Raw genomic sequence first — 27,124 nt, 5'->3', positions numbered from 1 at the left:
AACTGTGTAATAATACCTTAAAAGTAACAGAAGATACCTCCACATGGGCACATATATACATGTGCATGTAACACACACACACACACACACACACACACACACACACACTGTGGGAAAATCTCTTGAAATTTTGATGCATCAAAATTAGTTCTGTTATTCTATTTATCGGTTAATTTGAAGAATTCTTGTTTATGAACACCTGGGGCTTTTGTTAGTTATTGAAGGTCCCTGTGCATCATACACACACACACACACACACACACACACACACACACACACATACACATGTGCCACACACATGCACACACACACACATGCACACATACACATGTGCACACATACACACATGTGCACACACACATTTGGAAGGAAAGAGAAGGGTTAGGAGTGGACGGGAACAAAGGGTTGAGATGGGCGAGGAGACAGGAAGGGAAGGAGGGAGGAGACAGAGCAGGAAAGAAACTTGGCTTCCGTTCTTTCCAGACTTTGTCTACTATGGGGTCAAATTACCCACGCAATTCCAGATTTCATGGGAAGAAGAGAGAAGACACTAGGAATGAGAAGCAAGACCACCCAAGAGCTGGGCACTGACATAGGACATATCTAAATACTCATAATTACTGTGTGTAAATAATCAGATTATTTACCATTTCAGTAAGAATTGCCACTTCAGATTTTTATTGTAATCGAGTCCCCTTAGCCTTCTGAATTTAGAGGATAAGAGCAGAACTGGGACCAAAGAGGAAGTCTTGGTCATTCGGCACAAGCCTCTTCTCTGTAACTGATGGTGCTTTTAATTATAAACACATTTGCGGACTTTGTTTTTAAGTTACTATGTCTAAGTAATCAATCATCCCCCTCCTCCTGTATTTAGAAGCCCTCTGATGTCGTCAACCCTTTGGATCTGCGTGTGGACATCAGTTTGGAAAACCCTGGCACTAGCCCTGCCCTTGAAGCCTATTCGGATACTGTCAAAATCTTCAGCGTGAGTGTGGCTTGCCCTTCCCAAGTGGAGGCTGGCAAGCAGCTTCCATAGTCACTGGGGTGTTACAGATGCCACAGATGCGGCCTAAATGTAATGATGCACACAATTCGTGGGCATTTCAGTTCCACAAAGCAGAGATTTCTTCTTCACCACTCTGTTTCCAGCCCCGAGAGGTGCCAAGCCACCATAGGTGTTCAACAAATGCTTCTTGAAGAAATAAAGACTAAAGCCGGCCAAACTGCTTGTGTTAACACTCACTTAAAAATTCAGATGCCTGTGGAGTTGTCTCTCTCCATTATAACTATTTTAATTTAGCTGCCCACAAACAAGCTATTACCAGCCAGACATTGTAGCGCAGGCCTTTAGTCCCAGCACTTAGGAGGCAGAGGCAGGCAGATCTCTGAGTTCGTGGCCAGCCTGGTCTACAGAGCAAGTTGCAAAAACTGTCTCAAAAAGAACAAAACAAATAAATAAACAAACAAACAGAAAAGCAAACTATTATCTTGAATTTTGTATTTTTCAATATTTTTTCTTTATGATTATGCTATGTAGAAGCTCCTAAAACTTTGTTTTGTTTCCCATAGTTTCAACCTTTTGTTTTGTTTTGTTTTTTGGTTTTTCAAGACAGGGTTTCTCTGTGTAGCTTTGCGCCTTTCCTGGATCTCGCTCTGTAGACCAGGCTGGCCTCAAACTCAGAAAGATCCACCTGGCTCTGCCTCCCGAGTGCTGGGATCCCATAGTTTTGACCTTTATGCAAATGGGATAATATTGTATATATTCTTTTATGTTTTGTTTTTAATCCACAAGTACCCAAGAATGATGATTTTTTTTTTCTTTTGTTGTAGATTCCTTTCTATAAAGAATGTGGCAGCGATGGACTTTGCATCTCTGACCTGATCCTGGACATCCAACAGCTGCCAGACATGCAGTATGTTCAACTTTACATTTCTATGAGGAAAAAAAAATGTAGAAATAAAAGGCGCATTACCTCTCCTCATTCAAGATAAAATTTTGGATTTCTTTTTTACAGAGGAAGTGTTGAATACTGGGGTAGTTTTAACTTCAGTGGCTTTACCTGTCCCCCTTTTCTTGTGTGAACAGAAATCAACCCTTTATTGTCAGCAACCAGAACAAAAGGTTAACATTTTCAGTCACACTGAAGAACAGAGGGGAGAGTGCTTACAACACAGCAGTCGTGGCTGACTTCTCAGAGAACTTGTTTTTTGCTTCTTTTACCATGCCGGTAAGTAAGGAACCCCACCCCCTGTAGCGCCCCCCCCCCTCCCCGCCACACACACACATCCCTATCCCCCCAACCCCCCCACACTCCCACAAACCACACCCCCACACAGCATTTCGCTCCTTAGCTCTGCCAATCGCTGTCTCTGGTACTTAAGACCTCCCTGTCCTCCAAGCTGTCTGAAAAAAAATCAAAGTTGACCCCAGGCATGCTCAGTCCCACCTTGTGGATTCCAGTTAGTAAAGCCTCCTGAGAATGCAGTCTGGCTCCGAATCTAGGGCGGCTCCATTAGCAGTGAGGGTCACTTTTTCCTTTACCCCAGGCCTTGGCGGAGACAACTCATAACTTCTCCAGCCATCGGTGCTGTGAGGAGGCCGCCTGTCCTGTGCCGGACAGATGTGGTGCACTTGCTCAGTGGCATCCAGTCCCACAGTGTAGTCCCAGCTTCAGGATGCTGCTACTTCTGGTGCCAGGATGGTGCATTCCTGCCAAGCCATTCTATTGAGTTGACCTGATCACTAAAGCAGGAATACACTTAACCGGGAGAGCCCCTTGCTAATTCTTCTGCTCTCAAGCCATGAGGAGAAAAAAAAGAAAAGAAGGAAAATCTATTTTCCAACTGGGCTGCTTGATTAAAGGATATAAAAAAGTTTCTTTCTATTTCACATTAATGTAAACTTTAGAGGTTTAGAATTGCAAACCTATGCTGACCTCTGTTTAAATGGCCTGTGCCAAATAGCAGCTCTTACATTAAAAACAAAATGAACTGATGAAAACTGGCAAAACCTGTTAGTTACTTAAAATACAAATGCCAACATGTATTTTTCTTCTCTTAAAAATACATATTTCAAAAACATTATGAAGAAGGTATTTCTAAGTATTAGGCTCCTGAATATTATGTTAAAGGTATTTGTGCTGCTGAAATACAAAAGTTGATTTCCATCTTTGTACATATTTCCCCAATCCTTTAGCTTCTTGAGTGTGTCTTTAGAGTTGGCAATAAAAACAACATGTTAACCACTTGGATAATACAAGGTATTCAAGTCTTTGAGAGCAATAAACTATTTCAATATAAACCAATATCACTGCTAAGATGTCTTGTCCACCTTTCAATGTGGGTGCACACACACACATACACACACACACACACACACACACACACACACACACTTAATTGTTACTCCTTTGGTTCCCTTCAGGTCGATGGGACAGAAGTAACATGCCAGGTTGGCTCATCGCAGAAATCTGTCACCTGTGATGTGGGATATCCTGCCTTACAGAGTGAACAGCAGGTACAGCTTGTGTCCTCTAATCCCAGCTCTCCACACTCGAGAGCACTCACTGTCTTTACCAGGCATCATCATTTAACAGACATCACAAAATCACCAGCCACATTCCTGGAAGGGGTTCCCTCACTGGGGTCATTCTCTTTAAATCGTTAACAAAGGTAGCATTTCCTCATGTACCTTTTTCCAAGTGCACATGCCATACATAATGCTCTTTTGTGTGACTGTGTTGACCAACACTGGTCAAAGTCATGTAAGTAAATATTAGATCACCACAAAACTTGACAATTCTGAAAAATGTAGCTGGATGGCATATACTTCTGATAGAAATTAAGCTCTGGTTCTCAGGTAAGCAAGGTACTCAGACATGGTCTACAACCAAAATTTTGAGACATGAAATCCAGAGTTACAAGAGAATGGGTTCATCTTGCTGGGGAACTTTTTTCCCTGGTATACAGTATCCCAGGTTGATGGATTTTAATGTGTCTAGGTGACTTTTACCATCAACTTCGACTTCAACCTTCAAAACCTCCAGAATCAGGCATCCATCCATTTCCAAGCCTTCAGGTAAGACGCAATGTCATCATAACTTTATGCTAGGTAGGCTTTATGAGATGTCTCTTTAAGTAATTTCTAATATTTGTTTTCATAGTGAGAGCCAAGAAGCCAACAAAGTGGATAATTCCGTCAGTCTCAAGATCCCTCTTCTGTATGACGCCGAACTTCACTTAACCCGGTAGGTGAAGCCTGCTACCCGAGTGGGTAGCTTTTTCCCCCTGACAGCACCCTGGTACATGACTCATTTAGCTCAGGACTACAGTCCACTGTCGGCTCAGTCTTAGCACATGAATTTATTTCCGACTTGTCAACTAGATTAGAAATATGCAGACAAATTGATGCCTAGGAACCCTTGAACTCTTTAGGTTTATTGACTCAGAATAGCACCAGAGGAAATGGCAGAGGAAAAATGTTTTCATCACATGTCATAGGTCAGCACCCCTGAAGGTGGTAAGCTGCCTGTAATCTGTCCTAACATGCAGAAACAGACTCTTGGAGGTTGTGAGAGTTGCCAACACTTCTCACTGCTCCCTTCACAATATGATACTGGATGTCAAGAATAGACCTGTTCTTGGACATGAAAGTCCCCAGCACCATGTTTTGGACATTGAAGGGGCACAACAAATAAGAAATGGAGTCATGGGATAAATAAGCTGATATGGAAACTAGACCAAGTCTAGCTTCTTAATGGAAAACTTCAGACATGACTGATGATGGTTTTCTTCCAACCAGGAGGAAATGAGGGATTTTCCAAAAGAAGTCATCCGTGAAGAAAGGCTTAATACCTTTTTCTTGCCTTCCAATGCAGGTCAACCTGAGGACAGTAGTTAAAATGTTACCAGTAGACATCAGAGGCAGGTTTCTGGGGGAAATGGGTAACATACAAATCCAAAAGGTGCTATAGTCAGATCCAACCTTAGTTCACTCTCAGAACTAAGGCTACTTCCCTGTGTAAACCAAAGACCTCTGAAAACATTTAAGCACTGGTGTCCCAGTAAGTATACGGGTCACCACATTCTCTAACCCCTGTCTTGACAGCCCAGTCCATGAAAGCATGGAACATACAGTTCATGCAATAAATTACAAAACAAAACTGAAAAGGAACACCTGCCATCCTGTGTGAAGCCTGAGACAGATGAGCAAAGATAAAAAGAACATGTCTGTATCAAAGTCACAAAGGTGCATGTAGAAACAAAACATAGCCCATGTTATCCAGCCCTGATAAGTGTATCCGTAGCTAGAGTTTCCAAAAATCTCTCTTTGCTAGAACACGCAATTAATGACAAAGCTACAGTAATGAGTATTGCCACATCACCCAAAATTTTCCCCTCTATTACATACAATTCTGTATTCTCTTAAACACATTTAGTGAGAGTCTATATTTTTTCAGGTGGGTTAACATGGAATAAATATAGTATTAAAATATGACTTTACTTTTACTAACATCTTAGCCATGTATTTTTTGTGACTGCAACTTTTATTCTAATTCATCCTGGTATTAGAGTCTATAGTATGTCATAAAATGTTAAGGTATATGGTAAAAATTTTTGTTATGGAGAATATTAAAGAAATGACTTCTGACATCTTCTGCCCAGATGGCTTCCCACATGCTTCTCTTTTTTAAAGCATTACATGAATGTATTTGGAAAATCCAAATCTTACAGGAAAACACAAAGTGAAGAGATTAGCATTATCCTCCACCTTGATGACAGTCCCCACAAATGACTAATGAGACTATTCTGGAATATCTTCAACACATACGGTTAATTTATCTTCAAGGTTATACACGCACTCATGCTCAAACATTTTACCTACTAAAAGGGAATACTAAAACATTCTTTCATATCTTCATATGGTTTTCATAGCAGGTTATACATATTTAACTCATTCTATTTCTGAATAAATCATAATTCATGCAACCACTCTAGCAGTAATAAGATATATTGGTTGTTTCACATTTTTGTTTGTATAGCCATCAAAAACAATACTGCAAAAAAAGCTTTAACATTTTGTAAACTTTTGCGAAAAGTCCCACCTATCATGTCCTTTATCCACCGTAATACTGTATACATGTGCCACTATATTTTCTGCATATAATAAATATAAATAGAATTGTTTTTAACAGGATCCTCCTGAATTTAGATGATTGCTACTGTAAACCTAAGTAAACTAGAGAAAACTTATGTAAAAAGTGGACAAGTGTTGGATCTCCTTAAAATACAAAAAGCAGACTGTATCAATCAATTTAGGAGTTGGCTCTGTTTAGGGGCTTACATAAACATCTGGAAAGCAAAGAGGATAACTCATGCACACACAGCTGAGTTTTCTGTTTCAAATCCGAGTCAGTTTTCCCATTTTCCATACAAGGCTGACACATCATTGTTTCCTCTCATACACATAAAACTTTGACAAATTCCACATATATTCAACTCTCCCTGTGACAGATTTTCCTTTTGAAATTTTGGAAGAACTTTCGTAAAAGATGGAGAGAGGGGGGAGAGAGAGGAGGGGGAGAAGGAGAGAGACAGAGAGAAAGAGACAGGTACAGAGAGATAAAGACAGAAAGAGATAGTGATGCCCAGAGGATAGAAAATATTCTGTCTCAGAAAATGTCTAGTCCATTCTTTTAGGAAGTGAACTGAACATCCCATAATCTAGATAAATTGTCCCCTGGAATGCGTGAAGGGGCATGCATAATGCTTTTCAGAATCCCACTCTGGCTATCAGCTCCTTTGCACTCCACATAATGCAAAGAAGCTGCCTGGTTGGGCTATAGCTTCAAAGCATCGTAAATAGGTGAGAAAATGGAAGATATCCAGTTTCACCTACATCTGAACAGTTTCCTGGGGAATCCTCTGGCCTGGGCATTACTATACTTGCAGGCATTAATCATGAATCCTAAATCATGTGGTCAAGATCTCATATTAAAAAATCTTTGGATTTTAAGAGTGGTTCTGCAATGATGGAAACAAATTCAGTCAACCCTCAATTCATTGCCAACTATTCAAGTTGGTCAAAAACTAGAGAAAGATTAATAAAATAAATCTATGCCCTGTCTGAAAGACATTTAGTAACAAATACTGCAGGAGCTAGTAACTGGTACCCATCATTGTACTACAGCCCCAAGCAAGGGAAGAAAATCTTGGCTTAGAGATCCAATCCAACCACCAAAGCTGGAGTGTCTACCTTTTCAACACATTTGCCAATGTAACAGAAGTCTGGAGACTAATACAACTGTCAGTCCTCAAACAATACTTTTACACCTGTGTTAGAAACTTGACAACTGATAAACACACAGGCTGTCCTCAGAAGGACAGTGAAGGAGTATGATTTAAAAGGAAGTTGTTTTAATCTCAGAAACATACACTGGTCTGTGGAATCTAACATGCATTCATTCACATTTGTTATTTTTTAACTTTTGGATTATGATAATAATTAATAATTCTAAATATTTAGAGGCTCAATATTATATATATGTGCATACAAATAATGTCAGTGGTAGGTAGCACTGCCATTACCATACTCCCCAGACAGCAGCCAAGCAGAATTCTCATATTCTCATATCAGTAGATTCTCATATTCTCTCATGTGGAAGCTTAAAAGGTAGAATAAACATTTGGTGCTTCTGTAAGTAAAACTGAACCATTTTGATGGTAATCCAAGCTAGAAGATACTTATATAAAATAAATATAATATTTCAAGAGCAACAACAAAACAGAAATAACTGGTTTTACCAATGTCACCCAACAGATCCACCAACATAAACTTTTGTGAAATCTCTTCGGATGAGAATGCCCCTTCTGTCATAAACAGTGTTGAAGATATTGGTCCTAAATTCGTCTTCTCCCTCAAGGTTGGTAAGCTTGTCATAAAGATGACAAAGCAGGAAGAGGAGGAGCGAAGTCAGGGAGTATAGGATGAGAAGAAAGTAACACAATGTAACACAATGGTTGTCAATCTTGAGTGTGCAATAACATCGGGAGAGTGTGTTACAGCTCACACAGCTGAGCCCCGTCCCCAGGTTTCTGACTCAGAAGGTCTGTGGTGAGTCTGGAAGTGTGCATTTCCCACAAGCCCATGGGCCATGCTGCAGATGCTGCTGGCTTGGGTGTCATACTTTGAGAACATTGAGGTAGATGACAGGAAAGTAGAAGGACTTGTGTGCTGTGGGATGTTCTGTATGGCAAATGTGCTGCTCTGATTGGTTAGTAAATAAAACACTGATTGGCCAGTGGCCAGGCAGGAAGTATAGGCAGGACTAACAGAGAGGAGAATTGAGAGAACAGGAAGGTGGAAGGGAGACACTGCCAGCCACCGCCATGACAAACAGCATGTGAAGATGCCAGTAAGCCACGAGCCACGTGGCAAGGTATAGATTTATAGAAATGGATTAGTTTAAGATATAAGAACAGTTAGCAAGAAGCCTGGCACGGCCATACAGTTTGTAAGCAATATAAGTCTCTGTGTTTACTTGGTTGGGTCTGAGCAGCTGTGGGACTGGCCAGTGAGAGAGATTTGCCCTGACTGTGGGCCAGGCAGGAAAACTCTAGCTACACTAGTGTTTAGTTGTGCGTCGTTAGTAAGGGAGAAATTATATATTTTCAAAGAAAATACTCAGGATGAACGAACAAGGCATCGCTACACTGGCATTATTGTGGATGAGTGTCTTTTACACTACTTTATGCTTGGAGACCAGTCTTGTTTGAAAAGCTCATCATTTGTACACAGTACAGGTAGGGCTTTTGTACAGTTATGCTAAGTAGTATCTAAAATGCTTTGAGTCAATTCAATGCAACATAACTAAGTATCTTTGAATAAGTAGCTATAAATCTAAAGATTGGAATCAGTTATTATAGAGAAATTCAAAGAAAGACACCTGTAATCCCAGAACTTGGGAAGCTGAGGTGAGATTGCTGTAAGTTTAAGGCCAGTCTGGGCCACAGAGTATGACTGAGAAAGAGAGAGAAAAAATAAGTTATAAAAGAATAGTTGATTTAGAAAAGAATGCTATAGAAACTTTGGAAAGTAAATAGGAATTCACCCGCCTCCCTGAGTCAGTACCATTCTGTGTCTGTGCATTTCCACTAGGACATGCACACCTTCAGATCTGCAGTTTAGTGTCATGTCTTTAATGACAAAAGAATCTTGATTTGTTATCCAGATTTTGTGTTTCAGAAAATGAGGATGGTAACCACATGCTTTATAGGATTTTTAATCAATTCATGGTAAATAATAATAATAATAATAATCACACTATTAAGAATGTAAGCATCAGACATTGGATTGTGGGTTTTACACACTAACAACATAATTCCCATTAGTGAGAACAGATAGCACATTTTTTGATGATCTTTAATTTTTAGGTGAAAAATTATCCTTAGGGAGGTTCAGTTTCTTGCCCAAGCCACGCTGCTACTCTTTATCCCCCTCGACTAGCATCAGGGGTGGTTTTTCTGGCAGCATTTGTGTCATGTGTGGTTCTCTACATAGGTGACAACAGGAAGCTCTCCAGTAAGCATGGCGTCGGTAACGATCCACATCCCTCAGTACACCAAGGCAAAGAACCCACTCCTGTATCTGACCGGGGTGCAAACAGACGAGGTAAGGACAACACAACCGGCCATACAGATGTACAGAACCCATGACTTAAGGGTGATGGTGTCTGCACCTGAATGTTGAAAAAACAAAGAGAACGCTACGCATACCAGATCCCAACAATCCAGCATCAGACTTCATATTATAAGCAGAACACCGTCCTAAGAAAATCAGCGTCCTGGTGGCTGAGATCTCTGTTCAGGGTAGGAGAGGATTTGACTTGGTCAGAACCCTATTAGAAGAGAAACCTGAGAAGTGAGAAGTTCGGTCTATTGTGGGCATGTAGCACTTAGTAGGTCTAGAAAGCTTCAATTAGTAGCTGGTCTTTAAGCAGCTGGCTTGGACTTTCATCCAGTAGGACTCAGTCCTAGCTATTCATTTTAATTACCCCAGTTACCTTTTAAGGAGAGCCATCAAGGCAATGAAATCAGGATCTGAAGATAAGGTCAGAACACTAGCATTCCTTTCTTTTTCTTTCTTTCTTTCTTTTTCTTTTTGATTAAGAAATTTTTTTATTCATTTTATATACCAAAGATCCCCCTCTTCCCTCCTCCTGCTCCTCCAGCCTCCCCCTCCCAACCCACCCCTATCCCCTTCTACAAGATGGTAAGGCCTCCCCATGGGGAGGAGGTACATTTAGTAGAGGCAGTCCTAAGCCCCTTCCCCGACTCAAGGCTGTCCGTGGGTGTCCCATCATAGAAGTGGGCTCCAAAAGGTCTGCTCATGCACCAGGGATGGATTCTGATCCTACTGCCAGGGGGGCCCTTAAGGAGATCAGCTACACAACTGTCTCGCTATGGCATTCCTCTTTGAAAGCTACAGACAGGGGTTCTTTCATGCGGCCTGGACCAAGAGGTAGTGCCTGCTGCCATAACCAAATGTGTTAACATTGGGTCTCCTTTAGTTGAGCACTTAACTGGTCTTACAGCAGTATTATTTCTGTAATATGCATAGTAGACTTCAAGAAATTAAAGTCCTAAAGTGTTCCAGGGAAAAGAACCTTGAATTGAATCACTCATGGTGTTTTTGTTTTACTATTCTTTAAAAAAAAAAAATTTATTTATTTTGTGTCTTTCACATCATGCATCTTGACTCCATTCATTTCCCCATTCCTTTGTATCCGACCTCTGCCCTTGTAACCTTCCCCAAAAGAAACAAAAAAAAAAAAAAAAATTAGAGTAAAAAAGGAAATATCTTGTCATGGAAGTTATAATGTGACATAGTGAGTCACGCAGTAAACCCTTTTATCCATATATCTTTATGTGCAAACGTTCATTGCAAAGAGCCATTGGTCCCGTTTGAGGCCTCTGGTTTCTGCTACACTATCCATGCTAGACCTTCACTGGGACTTCTCTTGGATCTCCTGTTGTTGCCCTGTGTTGTGGAAATCCTGCAGCTTTGGGTCTGCAGGACTGGCCCCTTAATCTCATGTCACACTGGAAAAGTATTAGTTCATTTTGCATCTTTACAGATAAAGAGGCTTATTTAAACCCCAGCTCTTGCTATTTAATGATAGGATGCCAGCATCATTTCAGCTCTGGTGAGGGACTCATGGTAGTTGGTATAAGGGGGGTGGGGGGAGGCAGATGGAAGTACATTTGCCGAGTTGGAAACTAGAGAGGGCCTAGAATTCTGAACTCCCTTTTTTAGGACATCCTTCCAATTAGCCTGTAGATGTTCTAATGGAACCCAACTCTAAAGGTCCCACCTTCTCTCCACACTGCCAACTTGAGGACCACACTTCTAATGTGTGAACTTTGAGGAACAAACTACATTGAAATCATGACAGGCTATGAGAAGCTGGCCTGCCTCCTCTGGTCACATCAGCTGACTGGAATACTTCAGGTTTTACTGGAGAACAAGCATTTGGCCACTGAGCCCCTGAGAAAGCAGCTTAGGGTCCCTCCCATACCCCACACGACGGCAGGATTTCCTGGCAGGCTGAAAGAAACAGCACCAACCATTTTTCTTTCCAAGTCTGACATGGTCTTCTTCTCTGTAGGCTGGTGACATCAGTTGCGCAGCAGAAATAAATCCACTAAATCTGGGACCCGCGTCCTCCCCTGTGTCTTTCAAGAGTGAAAACTTCCGGACTACGAAAGATTTGGTGAGGAGAGGTCAATGTTCCTGCCGAACTTGCCTTTAAGTGATCTGGTGTTTGTTGCACCTGGAATTGGGGCTCTTGTTTTATCCCAGCAGCTGACACTCCAGAGTGTCCTTTTGCCTTTGAGGTCGAGCGGGAAGCGGAATACAGCAAACACATTTTCAAGCTTAGGTCCACAGTTCACAGCATCAACAGGACATGTGGGCTGTGACAGGGAAGTGCCAAAGAGGCCACTGGAGGTGGAGGGGGCAGAGGGTCAGGGGATGGAGAGCAGGGAAAGAGAATCAACAGAAACAATCAGGCTTGAAACCAGCACATGGAAACCAACACTTCCTCTGCTAGCTTTTAACAAGGAACTCCGTGTGCTTACCGTCTGCTGCCCAGCTCTGCCTGTTCTGGGGGATGAGGTTAGTATAGCAGCTAGCTCAGTCATCGGGTAAGTAAACCATAAACCCTAGCAAGCTGTGGCTTTTCACCGTCAGTGATCCTGAAGTCATCCTTAGCTTTCTTTCTTTGCAATTTTTTTTTATATTGTGATGGATGAAATAAACAGAAAAGGTTAAAATGAAACTTTTTTTTCTATAATGCATTAATATGTCGATGTATATGTGTGTTGTTACATAAATAAGCCATGTTGTTATTTTTTGGCCGGACATAAGCCAGTGTCATAGACTGCTTTTGGGTTTTCAGGGGTGTGTGTATGTGTGTGTGTGTGTGTGTGTGTGTGTGTGTGTGTGTGTGTGTACAATGTGTGTTGGGGAGCATGGTGTGAGTGTGTGTATATACAATGTGTATATCTGTATGAATAGTACAGTGTGTGTGTCCCTGTGTGTGGTGTGGAGTGTATGTGCATATGTATGTGGTGTTTTGTGCGTGTGTATGTGTGTCTGTCTGTCTGTGGTTGTATGGTACATGCACAGGAATATGGGGCCGGGGTACTTCTCTATTGCTTTCTATCATATTACCTTGAGACAGGGTCTCTCACTACACTGGATGCTCACCACTTTTTGGAAAGGCTAGATTACCAGAGAACCCTCAGGATCCACTTCTCTCTGCACTGCATCCCCGAACACTGGAGCTACAGGCACACACAGCCAGGCCGAGCTTTTCATGTGGGTGCTGAGGACTTGAACTCGGGTCCTAATGCTTGCAAGTACTCTAATCCACTGTGCTCTCTTGCTCGGCCTTATAGACTGTTTTTTAAAAGACTTTACTTTTTAAAGCAATTTATAACAAAATCATGTGAAATGTAGAGGAATTTCCCATATATCTCCTGTTCTCACATATGCATGGCTTCATCCACCATTGAAATCCCATGATAGGGTGGCACATTTGTCATAAGTGACAGACCTACACTAACAGAACATATCCCCTATGCCATAGTTTACACTGGGGCTCATGGTTAGAATTTCAAGCATTCACACTATGGAGTTGAAAATGTATAATGGCCTGTGTCCATTAATTACGACAGCATACCGGGTGACTTAACAACCCTAAAAACCTACTGTGGTCTCTGTAGTCATACCTCCCTCTCTCCCATAACCCCTGAGAACTACTGATTCTTTTACTGACATATTTTAATGTAGGAAATTCATTATTGTCATTAATGGCTAAATTATACAACATGTTGTTTCTGTTCAATAATTTACTTGCCTAGCACATTGCTGATAACATGAATTAGTTACTGTGTTTAGTTTTTACAGTCATAAATAGTATAATGAAAAGGTTGTGCCCTTTTGTAGTTGGAATTTTCTTTGGGCCACCAACCAGCTCCCAAATAAGACACAGAGACTTCTTATTAATTATGAATGCTCAGCCTTAGCTTAGGCTTGTCTCACTAACCCTTCTAACTTAATTTAACCTGTTTCTATTTATCTACATTTTGCCTCAGGGCTTTTTACCTTTCTTTCATTCTGTATGCCCTACTTTCCTGCTTCCTCCATGTCTGCCTGGCTGGCCTCTGGCGTCTCCGTGGTGTCTCCTTTTCTTTCTCCTTTGAGCCTAAATTCCTCCCCCTACTTACTCTCCCTGCCTGGAAGTCCTGCCTATACCTCCTCCCTTACTATTGGCCGTTCAGCTTTTAATTAGACAAATCAAGTGTCTTAGGCAGGCAAGGTGAAACAGCAACACATCTTTACATAATTAAACAAGTGCAACACATCTTTACGTGGTTAAACAAATATTCTGCAACATCCTTCTTTTCACATATTTCTGTTATCTCTGAGGTTATCAATACAGATGGGAAATGGCTGGAAAAAGCTATGTCAACTCTGCTTATAGTCTGAAACATATTATCAAAATCCCTTGAAGTTATAAATTAGTATAAATACTAGTAATATATAGCTATAAATACTCATAGAGCTAAATACTAATAATAAATACTAAAATAGATGTAAATACTAATATAAATTAGTATAAGTAATAATAGGTATAAATATAAATAATGATATGAATACCAATTGAGTCTGATAGTGCCTGTTTCTGCAGGTCCTTCCTAGCACTGTTTTATCTTTTTCTAAAGTTTTAGCATTTGTAACACCCGTTTTCTCTCTCTCCCTCTTTCTCCCCATGGACTCCGATCTGAAAGGACTGCAGAACCACCTCCTGCAGTGACATCACCTGCTGGCTGAAAGACCTTCACATGAAATCAGAGTACTTCATCAATGTGACTACCAGAGTCTGGAACGGGACATTCGCTGCTGTAAGTATCAGCTTTCACTACCAGGTCTATCAAGGGAGAGCAAGGAAGCATGCAGCTTCATTGTCAAAAATATTCCTCCTTTTTGATGAAATAGCGCCCTGCCTACAGTCAGAAATGCCCAAGCAAGCCCGAGCAGCTGTACTCTGGGTCGTAAGTTCACATCCCTTTTCAGTGCTCACCCTGTCTGGCTTTGCCTCAGAATCATCTGGAGAGCTCATGAAGAGGTCTGCCTCTTAGATGTCACAGCAGCCCATGGCATTTATATGAATGGTGCCAAGGATCCCTTTGCTGTCCTTGGCATAGACAGCATCTTCTTGGTCTCCTTCATGATGTCCCCACAGTTCTTTTTCTGTAGTCACACCTGAATCAGGATGCTCATGCCCTTGTCTCTCTCCTTGAACTCTCAGCCAAGTGTGTCATTGATCTTAAACCATGAAGCAATGAATCCAGCTTGAGGGTCCATCTCCCTCTATTAATAAATAGGCAGACACTCCACTTTCCTAGTTTAGCTTCAGTTTAATGAGTAAAAGCAGACAGCATACAACTCTTCGGCTATCTCCACACCCATGAAAAGGAAAGCGCCAAAACAATTGGTGGTGTTTCCCTACCCAGCGGGCTCGAGTCTACCATAGCACTATTTGAGCAGGGGTTGGGTCGTCAGGATTTTAGTCTGGCAGGAACTGTGTAAATACAGGTAACACAAGAAGGAGCGGGCCTCAGCCTCCTTGATCCTGGCTGCTGGAATAGCTAGCTAGTCCCTTTTCCAATGCTGGCACTGAGCGTTGACAAACTATCTTAGTTTGGATCTCCCAGGGATCAGTATGGCCCTCACTGGTTCTCTTTGAACTCTGGTCCCTCAATTTTCACCGTTTCACAACCAGCGATAGTCCCCATTCTCTGAGTTGGAGTTGTGGATTAGTTTGAGATCGCCCTCCTACCTTGGCCCTGGAGTCAAAACCCAAGCAGTAAGATTGAGTGACGACATAATATGAAAAGAGTGGCGGAAGCTTAGGGAAAGATTTCAGAACTGGGGGAGAGGGAAGACTGAGGGGTTGGGATTCCTTTTGAGGATATTGTCTCCTTTTGCCTGTCAGTTGCATTGGCTTTACAGCCTCTGGGACAGTTCTAAGTCCTAAAAGATGATGTATGCTGTTGGAGGTACCACTGTTCTCCCAGCTGCTGAAGCTTGGTATCCAGTCTCGGTACTCAGTGGGTTCCTGGCTCCTTAGATCTGAAGAGTAAATATTTTTTGTAACAAACTTTGCCAAGTGGAAAGGAAAACTGACTTCTGCACATCAAAATATTGTCGCTCCAACTCCTCTGTGAAAAGTATTTGGGTTTTCTGGAGTTTGCTTGAAGCTACAATATTTTAACCATCAGGCTTTGTGAAAGTGCCTCTCAACAGGCTCTGAGGCAGCCTTTCCTTTCTGGGTGCAAGTTCTTAAGCAGTGGAGCATTTTTCCTTTTTCACAATAGTTACATCCTCAGAATTACTACTGGGTATCAATGGGTGTCAAGCACGGCACGTCTTCCTCCTCCATGAGAAGCCAGCTGCTTACCCTTGCCTTACTTTCATCCATTTTAACAGCTGCTCCAGTCTGAGATTCGGGTCTCATTTCCTGTATGGGGCTCACAATGTGATTACTTCTTTTTCTGATGCAATGCACCTCAGCTTAACATCTCAAGTATCTCATCACATACTGATTGCTCGGGCTTCCCAATAGCATTGGCTGCCTTTTGCAAGGAAAACCCTGGCAAATGCTAGCAAGTGTGCTACTTTGCTCTCCTGGGTGTGTGTTGTACACCTTCCTCTACTAGTTAATAGTGTAGGACATTGGGTCTGTGTAAGAATAGCCTGCTCTGTGTGGGCAGCTATATGAGCATTTTAAGAACAATTATTTCATCACACAGTCTACAGGGGCTATATAGCCTAGAGTTCACTTGACTGCCACTTTTTGTTTAAGTGTGTGTGTGTGTGTGTGTGTGTGTGTGTGTCTACATGAGTTCATGTGTACTACATGCATGCAGGTGCTCTTGGAGGTCAGGAAAGGGAATTAGGTCTTCTATAATTGAAGGTATAGGTGGGAACTGAACTGGAGTCCTCTGCAAGAGTAGTGAGGGCTCTTAACCACTGAGCGATTTCTAAACACACACACACACACACACACACACACACACACACACACACACACACACACTCACACACACACACACACAATATAAATACTCTTAATGTTTCACCTATAATATATGTTTAAAATATCAACATTTAGGGTTAACATATGATGCAATTTTCCATCTTGAGAAAATTAAGAATAACCAGAGGCTGGGCCAGCAGAAAGGAAACAAATTGCTCACTTTTTGGAAATATATTCTCTCTTGCTGGCTCCTGGATATAGTCTAGGAAGTTACTTCACAAAGATGTTGACTTGTGTGCCCTAGTAACCAGGACAGTGGAGTCCTAATAGCCAGAGCACGTGAAGACAGTTCTAAAATCTGAATGTTAGTTCTATCACACCTAATTATCAGGCCCACAATTTGTGTTGTATAGCAAACACTGGCAGCAAGACATTGGCATCATTATGTTCCCATTGAACAGACTCTTTTTCCATCAACAAATTGATAACGTCATGCAAGCTTCCTATATATTCTTACTTATAGCATCAGCATAATGTATGTCCTTATCCATCCACCCCAGTCAGTATCATGTGATAGAGACACTTAGATGAGGACATATGAAATCATTCCCAATGTGATTAACATGTACGAAGGCTCAAGGTTTCCACAGCCATCATGTATAATCAAGTTCAGGTATACTTTTAGATAGTAATACTTTATACAACAGAAGAAACTCAAATGCTGGTGTCTCATCCCATAACGTGCCTCATTCAGGTACGAGTGAAAGAGTATTATGTGCAATTTTCTTTCATGTATCAAGCTTCATTAAATTTAAGAAAAATCTCAGTGACAAACTTTTCTTTTTAAAAACAGGCCTTGTGAGCCTTCTGTTTGAATCATTTTCAGATTTGAATGATGTCAGGAGGTGTTTCCAAGGCTCCCATCTGGGTGCCACCCTGAGATTTGGTCTAATTTGCAGCAGCAGGCTCCAATCACTGCACATTTCAAAGGCTGCTCCGCAGCTTCGGATGGGCAGGCTTAGTCCACACGGCGAGTTGAAGCACGCAAGGGAGGAATCTTCAGAACCGAGTTTTCTTCTTGTGACTGTCCGCCAGGAACTAACCAACCTCCAACGTGCCAGGGCCTTCTGTGTTTACTGCTGCAAGGATGAAATGTTTTTGTTCTATGTTCCAGTCGACCTTCCAGACCGTGCAACTGACAGCAGCAGCAGAAATTGACACACACAACCCTGAGCTGTACGTGATTGAGGAAAACGCCGTCACGGTGAGTGTGCTGCATCCCTCTCCCTGGGACAGACATTCTAGCGTGCGACACACGGAACAGCCGTTCTCACCTCTGACCACCCAGAAGGCTCCCCACCGAAACACTGAAGGCCTGCCTGGGCTCCATCAGGTGGAGGTGTGGCCAGGGTGGCTGTGCCGCAGAGTCCAGTGACACACTTGCCTTCTTCTTTGCACCCGCGCCCCGCTCCCCCTCCCCACCCCACCCCACCCTCACGCTGCAAAGCTGGCTTTCTAGAAGTGAAGATCCACCAGAAGAGGTACAAACAGAGGGGCTCTGTTGTGTTTGGGACACCATGGCAACAGTTCACGCCTCAAGCCACATCCCCACCTCTTCCTGTGCTGGGAGAAAGCATCAGGCTCTGAGGCATAAGACCTAAGTTATGCTGGCTTAAATCGTGACTTCGACCCAGGGCATTGTAAGAGTATGTAAATCAGGCATTTATTACACTTTTTTTTTAAAAGTGCTTCTTATAACCAGGCACTGTGACATGTCCATTCATGGCCTTACAGTCTAAAGACCTACAAATGTAACCTTCATTCAAAAGGGAGAGTACTATGGAGACTTGTCCTTTTACAGAAGACAAAGGCTGTCTGTTCTTGGGGCTGGCAGAGTCGACTTTCCTTAGCAGTGATCCACTGGTTAGCATGTGCCATTTTTAGATACAGCAGGATTTCCATGCCCGATGAATCTGCTGGCAGAGCCCCCGAGCATTTTCCTCCCAAAGCTTTTGTTAAAGAACTGGAGGTCAGTTCACAACTCTGCCCCCAAGGCCAGCTGGACCGTTGGCCTCTGTCCAGTGCTCCAGCCTACAGATTGGTTAAAAAGCCAAGGGCCCCATGAACTCTCGGCCTTTCTCAATGCCTGCCTTGAGTTCACAACACTGCTGTCCCACTCTTGTCCCAGGAAAAATGATTCCACACAATAGAGGCTGCTTTTCTGCCTCTGCTTTGGGAACCTCAGTGAAAGCCCACACCCTCTCTGCAGAGGCTGGGCATGGAAACCCAGAAACAGAGCCAAAGGGAAGTGCAGGTTCCAAAGTCAAACTGCTATGAACCTAAGTGAAGAGAGAAAGCAGTATAGACTGTCCTCAAAGCTCATGTTAGAAAAATGCAGCATTTGGGTGATATGTAAACTCTGCTAAAGTCGTTCTTGAAAGCAGCCCTTGAAGATATTAATTGAAGATTCAAAGTTTCATTTTCATGAATCCACCAGATTTTTCTTTTCTTGGTTTTTCTATGAGCAGTACTAATTAATAGCAGAGACTGACTTCTATTTGTGTTTATGAAATTAATCAGTAATCCAAACAATAATCTGGATGACCTTTTGAGGAATCCTTGGAACCCAAAGAATACATTGGCACACACCTATATGAAGGCCCATTTCAAAATCAGATACATGAAGAAGTATTGTGCTCAAGGGTACAGGGTGATTCAAGCATCAGGTTGGTGGGCTCTGGAATAAAGCTTTAGTAGCTCACTACTACACAGAAGTGAACTGCACGAATTTATACCAATTTCATTCAGAACACTTGAGCTTTTTAAGACAAACGAGGAGAAACCATAGTCACAGAGCTGGCTTCCTATGTCTCCTACCATAAAAAGCAGGTTGCCAGGTGGTGGTGATGGCACATGCCTTTAATCCCAGCACCAGGGAAGCAGAGGTGGGCTAATCTCTGAGTTCTAAGTCTGAGGCCAGCCTGGTCTACAGAGTGAGGTCCAGGATGGCCACGGTTACACAGAGAAACCCTGCCTCAAAAAACAAAACAAAACCAGAAAAACAAGGAAACAAAAAAAAAAAAGGCAGCTCCTTTGTCAGTACAGTTTAATATGGTATCAAGTAAATAAATTAAGTATTGTTCCCTTTTGCTCTCTAAGACTATTTTGTGGTGACTCCTTTTCTCAACTAAGAAAAGGGATATGAAGTGTCACTGTTCAAAGCCCCTAAGGATGCCATTCCACCCCACTGCCACAATCTTCATGGGACATGGGCATAAGGTCATGAGTATGCCCAAGGGCAATGTCATCACTGAAAATGTCAGCCTCACCCCTGAGATCTCCTATCGATTCTACTTTCCCAGTGTTTTATATCAAACGTGAACGGTATTGAAATCAGGACTTTAAAAGCTGGCGCGAAGTTATTGAATGAGGGCTTGGACAAGGCAATGCTGGCCCCCCTTCCAAGGATACTTTGGTCTCGTCTGATCACACACACACACACACACACACACACACACACACACACACACACACACACACACATACACACACAAAATATATGCTGGGAACTGAAGTGCCTACTTTAAACAACGAAAGCAATGGATGCTTTCAGCTCAGCATAGCCATAAGACAGCAATACAGCTGAGAAAGAAAAAGTAAAAAGGCTGTGCATTACCCGAGTTTCCAAGTTGTCTGCAGTGTGTTTTCCACGATGCTTAGGGGACAGATGCCATTATGACAAGTCACAGCCCCCCTCTGGAACTGTGGGTCGTATTTGTAAATTATTGAATTGTGTTAGGCCATCTTACTGCTCCGCTAAATAGACGAGTCAGTTGTGAGCACGTGTTCATTCACAGATTCCCCTCATGATAATGAAACCCACCGAGAAAGCCGAAGTACCAACAGGGGTTATAGTAGGAAGCATAATTGCTGGGATCCTCCTGCTGGCGGCTCTGGTTGCTGGTTTGTGGAAGGTAAGAAAACTTCATGGCTAAAATGTGGTACTCCCAAAGGCCCCTGTTTTGAATGGCATGGTACCTCTTGCCATCAAGAAAAGAAATGCAAGGCTGTTTGTATTTTCTTACTCAAGTCTTTGAAAAGCCAGTAAGAACTTGTTTTTGTTTTAACCTCCCTATCACCCGGCACCCTGAACATTTTGTTCAGTTTCAAACGGATATGACAGATATTCAATTCCACACAATGCAACTTAACTCCCTGAACATAAAGTTCCTCAATGTACGGGTGCTGACATTAGTCAGCAGCCTGTGTACCAGTCGCCCCAAACCTCCAGGCAGTCCAGAGGGGCTGCAGAAAAGTGGGCAACAAAGCAGGTCAAGGGCACGTGCTGAGTAAGCCACGGGTGGTAATGTCATTCTTTTCATGGTTGGTATTTTCTGGGCAAGGTGTGGTGTGGGTTGCATGGGTTTCAGGTAATGATCAAATCAAGGTAACTGGAGTCACAGTGTGGTAAAAGGTTATGTTGTCACCTTACAGCTTGGCTTCTTCAAAAGACAATATAAAAAAATGAGCCAAAATCCAGATGAGATGGACGAGACCACAGACCTCAACAGCTAAACCCCGCCACGGACACCACGGCATGGGGGCTGGTGACACCCCAGCTAGAGTTCACTGTGTGGTGAATGGATTTCTTTTACAGTCCAGTTTTAAATAATTCAATAGGCAAACTAGCCTGATAGTTTTAGAGTAACTGCTGGTCAGTTGAGAATGAAGACATTGTGGGTGGGGGTTAGGGCTACAAAGATCACACATTATTCAGAAAGGAAAAGTACTCTTTAAACTGGCTAGTCCAATGTTTACATGCTAACATTTACTGTGTCGGGAAGACGGAGTGCGTCTATGCATGACAAGCCTTCAAGAAAATTGTAACATTTTTCAGATTTGGGGGGTGGGAGAGTGCATGGGGAATGCTCTTTTTATTTTGATTAACAGTATCAATAAAAGTGGAAAGCACCTGGTATGTATATAATACATAACACATATTATATATGTTATATACAATCAATATAGCATATATAAGTATGTATTACATATCTATAACTGTGACATAAATTATATTGTAGATAATATGTATATTATACTGAATCCTTCCACATACATAATAACTATATTACTATAATGAATATGAATGTTGGTTGAAAAGAGAGAAAACCAGCATAGATTGCTTTTTCAATGTATGCTGCTCATCCAAGGTTGCTATAGAGGATACTTTTAGGTGACAATCTTATTTATAAACTAGGTTTAAAAAAAAAAGTCCTGCTCTTGCAGGACAGTAATCTCAGCTGCTCAGGAAGTTGAGACAGCAGTCCGAGGTCTCCCTGAGTTGGACAGTGAGCTCAAGGCTACCCTGGACAACTTAAGGAGACCCTGTCTAAAAGCAAAAGGAAAAAGGATGCTGGAGCTTAGCTTAATCGTAGAGTGCTTGTTTGGCAGGATCTCAAAAAAAAAGTAGATAAAATTTGTTGCTTTCTTTCAGGCCCTGACTGCCTCTTCTGAGTCCTATCTTACTATAAACATGCTTGAATAACCAGGAAAAACAGATTATATGTACATAATAAGTATTTTATATATATATATAAAATATTTGAAGATAAATATGCCACCTACTAAAGAAACCCCCACAAACATTATGCTGGGGCGGGGACAGTTTAAAAGTCAAGGTATCAAAATTTACTAGTAACCTATACTATAACATATTTATAGTAGAACCGTCTGCTGGGGCCATCCCTTGCCAAAGGAAAGGGGGAGGGGCATTCCCTTTAGGAATAGCAAGAGCTCTCTTTCAGTTGGTTAGCTAGCTGGGAGGAACCTAGAGATGAACAATTTCTTTTGCTAACTGCCTCCCCTGCCTCTCCCCTTCCCTGTCGCCCTTAATGACAGAAGCCCCCGGTCGCCTGCCTTTCTCTCTAGTAGTTATCCACTTTATCTCCCACACCGTGAATCCCAACCCGCTCCCACACACTACCCCAAGTGGTGGGATGAGAAAGTCCCCTGTTTAGTTCACACACCTGTGTGATCACTCTCTACACTAACTTTAGGGGGCTATTTTCATTTTGCTGCCACACAACTAAGAAAACTACGCCTGCATTTGTAGCTGTTGCAGTTACAAAGGAGGTGAATGGAACAGCTCAGGGATTTGCAGGCTGGAGGAGCAGCAGAAACCACTCACGTAGCAGGTGCATCCGTTGTTCTTGACCGGGGCAGGCAAAACTGTTCAGCCCCAACTCCTGAAACTCTTACTAGGTCGGGCTGATAGAAAGCCCAGTGGCCCCCATTTTGACAAGCACCCAGTGTTGGTGAGGTAAACAGACTGCACTCACTCCAGGGAGTTGTGCACCCTTTCCACCCTCTGCTCCTTATTTCTGAGCCTATACGTTCTCCAGAAGAGAGCTGGAAGAAAGAGGTTCAGGGAACAACAGGGGAAGCCACTCTGTCACACACTGTACGTGCCAATCTTTGGCCCGGTTCTTAACCTCCAGGAACTTCATTGTTCTCATTATGAAAGGGGAAATCAGGATCAGGGCTCAGCAGCGACTCATTCTGAAAAGTCAACCGTAAGGATTTCCTACTATACAACCTCCAAGAACGGGACCTAGAGAGCTCAGAGGAAAACCAGCTCGCCTGTGTGTGTATGGAAGGCCAGGCCCCTGAATGGCTGTCCAGAGCTAATTGGAGCAGTTACTGGCTTACTTCATCCTTGATAAAGCTAAACAAACAGAGGGGAAAAAATATTAGCTGTAAAGGTCAGGGAGGCACAGCAAAAACAGCTTGGTACTCTCTTAGGTACGTGATCCAGAGTCCAGTTCTTCTAACAGCTGTGTGGAATCATTGTGTCATTCGAACCAAAATTTTATTTTAGAGTGGAGAAACCAGTCATTAGGTTGACAGAGAATACTTCACACACCATGTTAACCTACTGCACGCGCGCACGCGCACACACACGAGTTTTCTAGTGTGCTTTATGAGTACCCATAGCACACAGTTCCTTTATTTAACAGCCTCCCTCTCCTTCTGAAGGTAGCAAACAGGGTTATGTACTACTATACACATAGAGCTTGTGACCTTTGACTAGCCTTGGTTTCGGTGATCAGCTTTGATTAGTTTTTAAAGGGGTAGGGCTGGGTTACAAGCAAGACTTAGACAAAAGTCTCTAAAGCATTTCTCACACAAGCCCCAGGGTCTATGACTTTAGCAATACTGTAATTTTGGAGCAGGTAGTTATAGGAGGGGAGGGCCTGTCTTGTTCCTTACTGGGTTTTAAGCAGCATCCGTGGCCTCTACCTACTCAAGGATAGATTGCATCTTCCGCCATGGTCAGGACAATAACAAATGTCCCCAGTTGAGCCCCACATCCAGTCTTTACTAAACGACTCCTGTGTTTTTCAAGAAATTTTAAGCAAAGATGAGTGTTCTCAAGAAATTATTGGGGGCAGGTAGGCAGTGTTTGAAAGGAAGTTACATGGTCCATTCAACCCTACCTTTGCTTCAAAAGTAAGTATAGGACTCAAAAGATGTCAGGTTAAAATTTCCATTTCATAAATGGTATATCACAAAATGTGATCTTAAAAACCCGAGTTGCAGCCGGGCGGTGGTGGCGCACGCCTTTAATCCCAGCACTCGGGAGGCAGAGGCAGGCGGATCTCTGTGAGTTCGAGGCCAGCCTGGGCTACAGAGTGAGTTCCAGGAAAGGCGCAAAGCTACACAGAGAAACCTTGTCTCGAAAAACCAAAAAAAAAAAAAAAACCCGAGTTGCTTCCTGTGTGGTCATCACACAACTCTGTAAACAGCAGGAGGGTAGAATAGTGTAATCAAGAAACTGGACACACTTCAAGTGATGCACCACTCATCTTAGCAGCAAACTATGAATGCCTAGCTGGACAGACGTTTTCCTACCTGGCAGTGTTATGTTCATAAAACAGTGCAACTTGCCTTTTAACTGTGAAGACTAAAGACAACTACAGCCAATTTATGACAGTCACACAAGTGATTATTCTAAATTATATATAATAATGTTACACTGTATCCATCTGATACACAGCTGTAACCTAACACGTGAAAGTCTCAAGATTTCATTCATCAGAAGGCAGGACACTCAGCAGAGCTCCGTCATCCTTACACACAGAACAAGTCCATACACAGCCTGCTAGAACTATACCCTTCATGTACATTCAGGAAGGTTTGTTCCCATTAACACGACAGAGTAAACATCCAGTTAAAAGATAAACACAGGGGTGAATTTGGGAGTAATATATTTACTACTTTGAATTCTAAAGTATAAAGATGTAGTCATTGTGTAAATATATAGATTGTATTGTTTGTACTTGATTTTGGCAAAGGAAGCCAAAGGTAAATGTATATATTGTACAACTATATTAGAATTATCTATTTTTAAAAGAGGAGATTGTCTTATTTCCTTCACACATGATAGGTAATCTTGGTTAAGATGTAACGTTTGAGGTTTGAATGAAATATTTTGTCTTTTTTCTCTCCACCAAAAGTAAATAAGATGAATGTATTTGTTTGTACACCAACTTGGTGAATTTATTTGATTTCTTAGAAACAATCAAGTTGTAGTAACTGACACAAATAAAAGCCTTTCTGGTATCAAAGCATGAGAACCAGACAGAAATGTTGTATTTACTTGTAAATTGTTCTTTTCATACCCTGTCGTTAAATGTCATTAAAACTGTTTTGAAAGTGAGCTACTCAACTTTGGTTTTTATTGCAAAGTTACACGTCAATATGTCTTAGGGAGCCCTTTTGCTTCAGAACACACTCAAGATGTGTTCTGAAGACTCGGACTGTCAGTAACATAAGTTTCTGGTCTGGTAGAAACTCAAAGCAGCTGATATGCTACCATGTGCAAAGGATAGCTAAAACATTTGAATATTAAGTGAGAGATGACTTAAATGTCAAAAAATTGCATACACTGAAATGAACACACTGAAGAATTGACGCTAGACAGACTTGAGTTTGCAGAGTGCCGTCATGATATGCATGGCAGTCCACTGCAAAGTCCAGGCAGAATGTGACTGTGTTGCCTCCATCTGTATCAACGTTAAAACATCTCCCACTTGGTATTAGGCATTCCTACATGTGAATTCTCACTCCCAAATACAGCTTTCTATAGAAAAACGAGTCCATGTGCTTAAAATTCAATGCTGGGAAAAATAACTTTTTGTTATTGCTTTGTTTTTAGTTTTCTGTTTTATTTTTCTTTACAGAGAGACCTATATTATTTTATTTAAAAAATTTTCAGACAACATATTCCAACCACACTCTTTCCCCTCACTTAACTCTTCCCAGACCCTCCCACTTCCCTACTCAACTAACTTTGTTTATTTTCCTCTTCTCTCTCTCCCTTCCCACCCCCCCCCCAAAAAAAAACCCACGCAAAATAAAACAAAAAAAAATAGCACAAAAAAGCATGGAATCCTTTTGTGTTGGCCATCTACTCCTGGGCACAGGGTCTGCCCTGGAATGTGGCTGATAATGCCAAGTGACACTCTATTAATTTTCCATTTCCCAGCAGGTACCAATTGCAAATTATTGGTCAGTTTGGGACTTTATGCCCACTTCCCCTTCTCAGCACTAACATCTGAAAACCTGCACTAAAGCTATCATCTTGTCCCATACAGGTAACTATATAATAATTCTCTATTGACCCACTTTTAAAAGGTAATTGATTCCTTTTCCTGTTCTGTATTAGTATTAAAAACTACAAACAAAATTTCTCTACAAGTCTGTCCCTCCCCCTACTGTAACCTTTAATTTTTAAATAAGATACTAATTAAAGACCAAACCTTAGTCACACTTAAGGACCCCTCTAGCCTTACAGAATGGCCACACTAAACTCAACTCTAGTCAGTATAAAATGTGATTTAAGGCGGTCACAATTATAGGCCTGGATCTACTGCCCTCTGCTGGAGGGTTCAAATAATTACAACACACAGTAGACTAGCCCACTGGTTCCTTTAACCAGATGCCTTTTCACATCTGTGTGTGGCACAACTTACATGTCAGGTGTGTTTAATTTGACACACAGTATGTGAAACCAACAGCACCATTACTCACTCAACAAATATTTGAGTGAACACTACAAGCTCGTGTACTTTGGTGACACGGAGTCGTAGCTAATGTCAAACTACTGGTGATAAACTACTGAATGTAGTACTTCAGGCAGCATCAGGTACCATAACAGAACACGAGCATAGGAAACGGACAGGACTCTACTTTTAAGCAGGGTAGTCAGTCTGTGAAGGCTCTCTGTGCAAATGACATTCAGAGACTGGAACAAAGTCAAGAAGCAGAATCCACAAAATCTGGGAAGGAAGAATAATCTAGAAGCGGGAATAGCTTGCCCACACCAGCCACAGCAAAGCAGCAAGCCTGAAGCAGGATGGGAGGTGGGGAGGAAGGCAACTTTGTTGGATTGCAGAGGTGAAAACTCAGGGCTTTGGGATCCCAGCACCGGTGAGAAGGCTCACTACTAAAAAAAT

General features: G+C 42.1%; 1 protein-coding gene across 1 annotated transcript in view; it reads left to right on the top strand.

The window, feature by feature from the left end:
• The window catches only part of Itga2 (integrin subunit alpha 2), a 100,367-nt gene extending 75,041 nt beyond the window's left edge, over nucleotides 1-25,326 (top strand). Inside the window, exons 18-30 of the mRNA XM_052743775.1 lie at nucleotides 875-985; nucleotides 1,831-1,913; nucleotides 2,087-2,228; nucleotides 3,425-3,517; nucleotides 4,002-4,078; nucleotides 4,164-4,247; nucleotides 7,820-7,922; nucleotides 9,560-9,670; nucleotides 11,667-11,771; nucleotides 14,356-14,469; nucleotides 17,782-17,871; nucleotides 20,465-20,581; nucleotides 21,102-25,326. Coding sequence (XP_052599735.1) covers nucleotides 875-985; nucleotides 1,831-1,913; nucleotides 2,087-2,228; nucleotides 3,425-3,517; nucleotides 4,002-4,078; nucleotides 4,164-4,247; nucleotides 7,820-7,922; nucleotides 9,560-9,670; nucleotides 11,667-11,771; nucleotides 14,356-14,469; nucleotides 17,782-17,871; nucleotides 20,465-20,581; nucleotides 21,102-21,182 — 1,311 coding nt within the window. The 3' untranslated portion in view covers nucleotides 21,183-25,326. The remainder of the gene's footprint in view (nucleotides 1-874; nucleotides 986-1,830; nucleotides 1,914-2,086; nucleotides 2,229-3,424; nucleotides 3,518-4,001; nucleotides 4,079-4,163; nucleotides 4,248-7,819; nucleotides 7,923-9,559; nucleotides 9,671-11,666; nucleotides 11,772-14,355; nucleotides 14,470-17,781; nucleotides 17,872-20,464; nucleotides 20,582-21,101) is intronic.
• Nucleotides 25,327-27,124: the final 1,798 nt, after the last annotated feature.

This window comes from Peromyscus californicus, unplaced genomic scaffold (genome assembly GCF_007827085.1).
Source record: "Peromyscus californicus insignis strain IS unplaced genomic scaffold, ASM782708v3 Scaffold_18__1_contigs__length_77618521, whole genome shotgun sequence".
Taxonomy (NCBI): Eukaryota; Metazoa; Chordata; class Mammalia; order Rodentia; family Cricetidae; genus Peromyscus; species Peromyscus californicus.
This window is presented reverse-complemented; position numbering and strand designations above follow the sequence as displayed.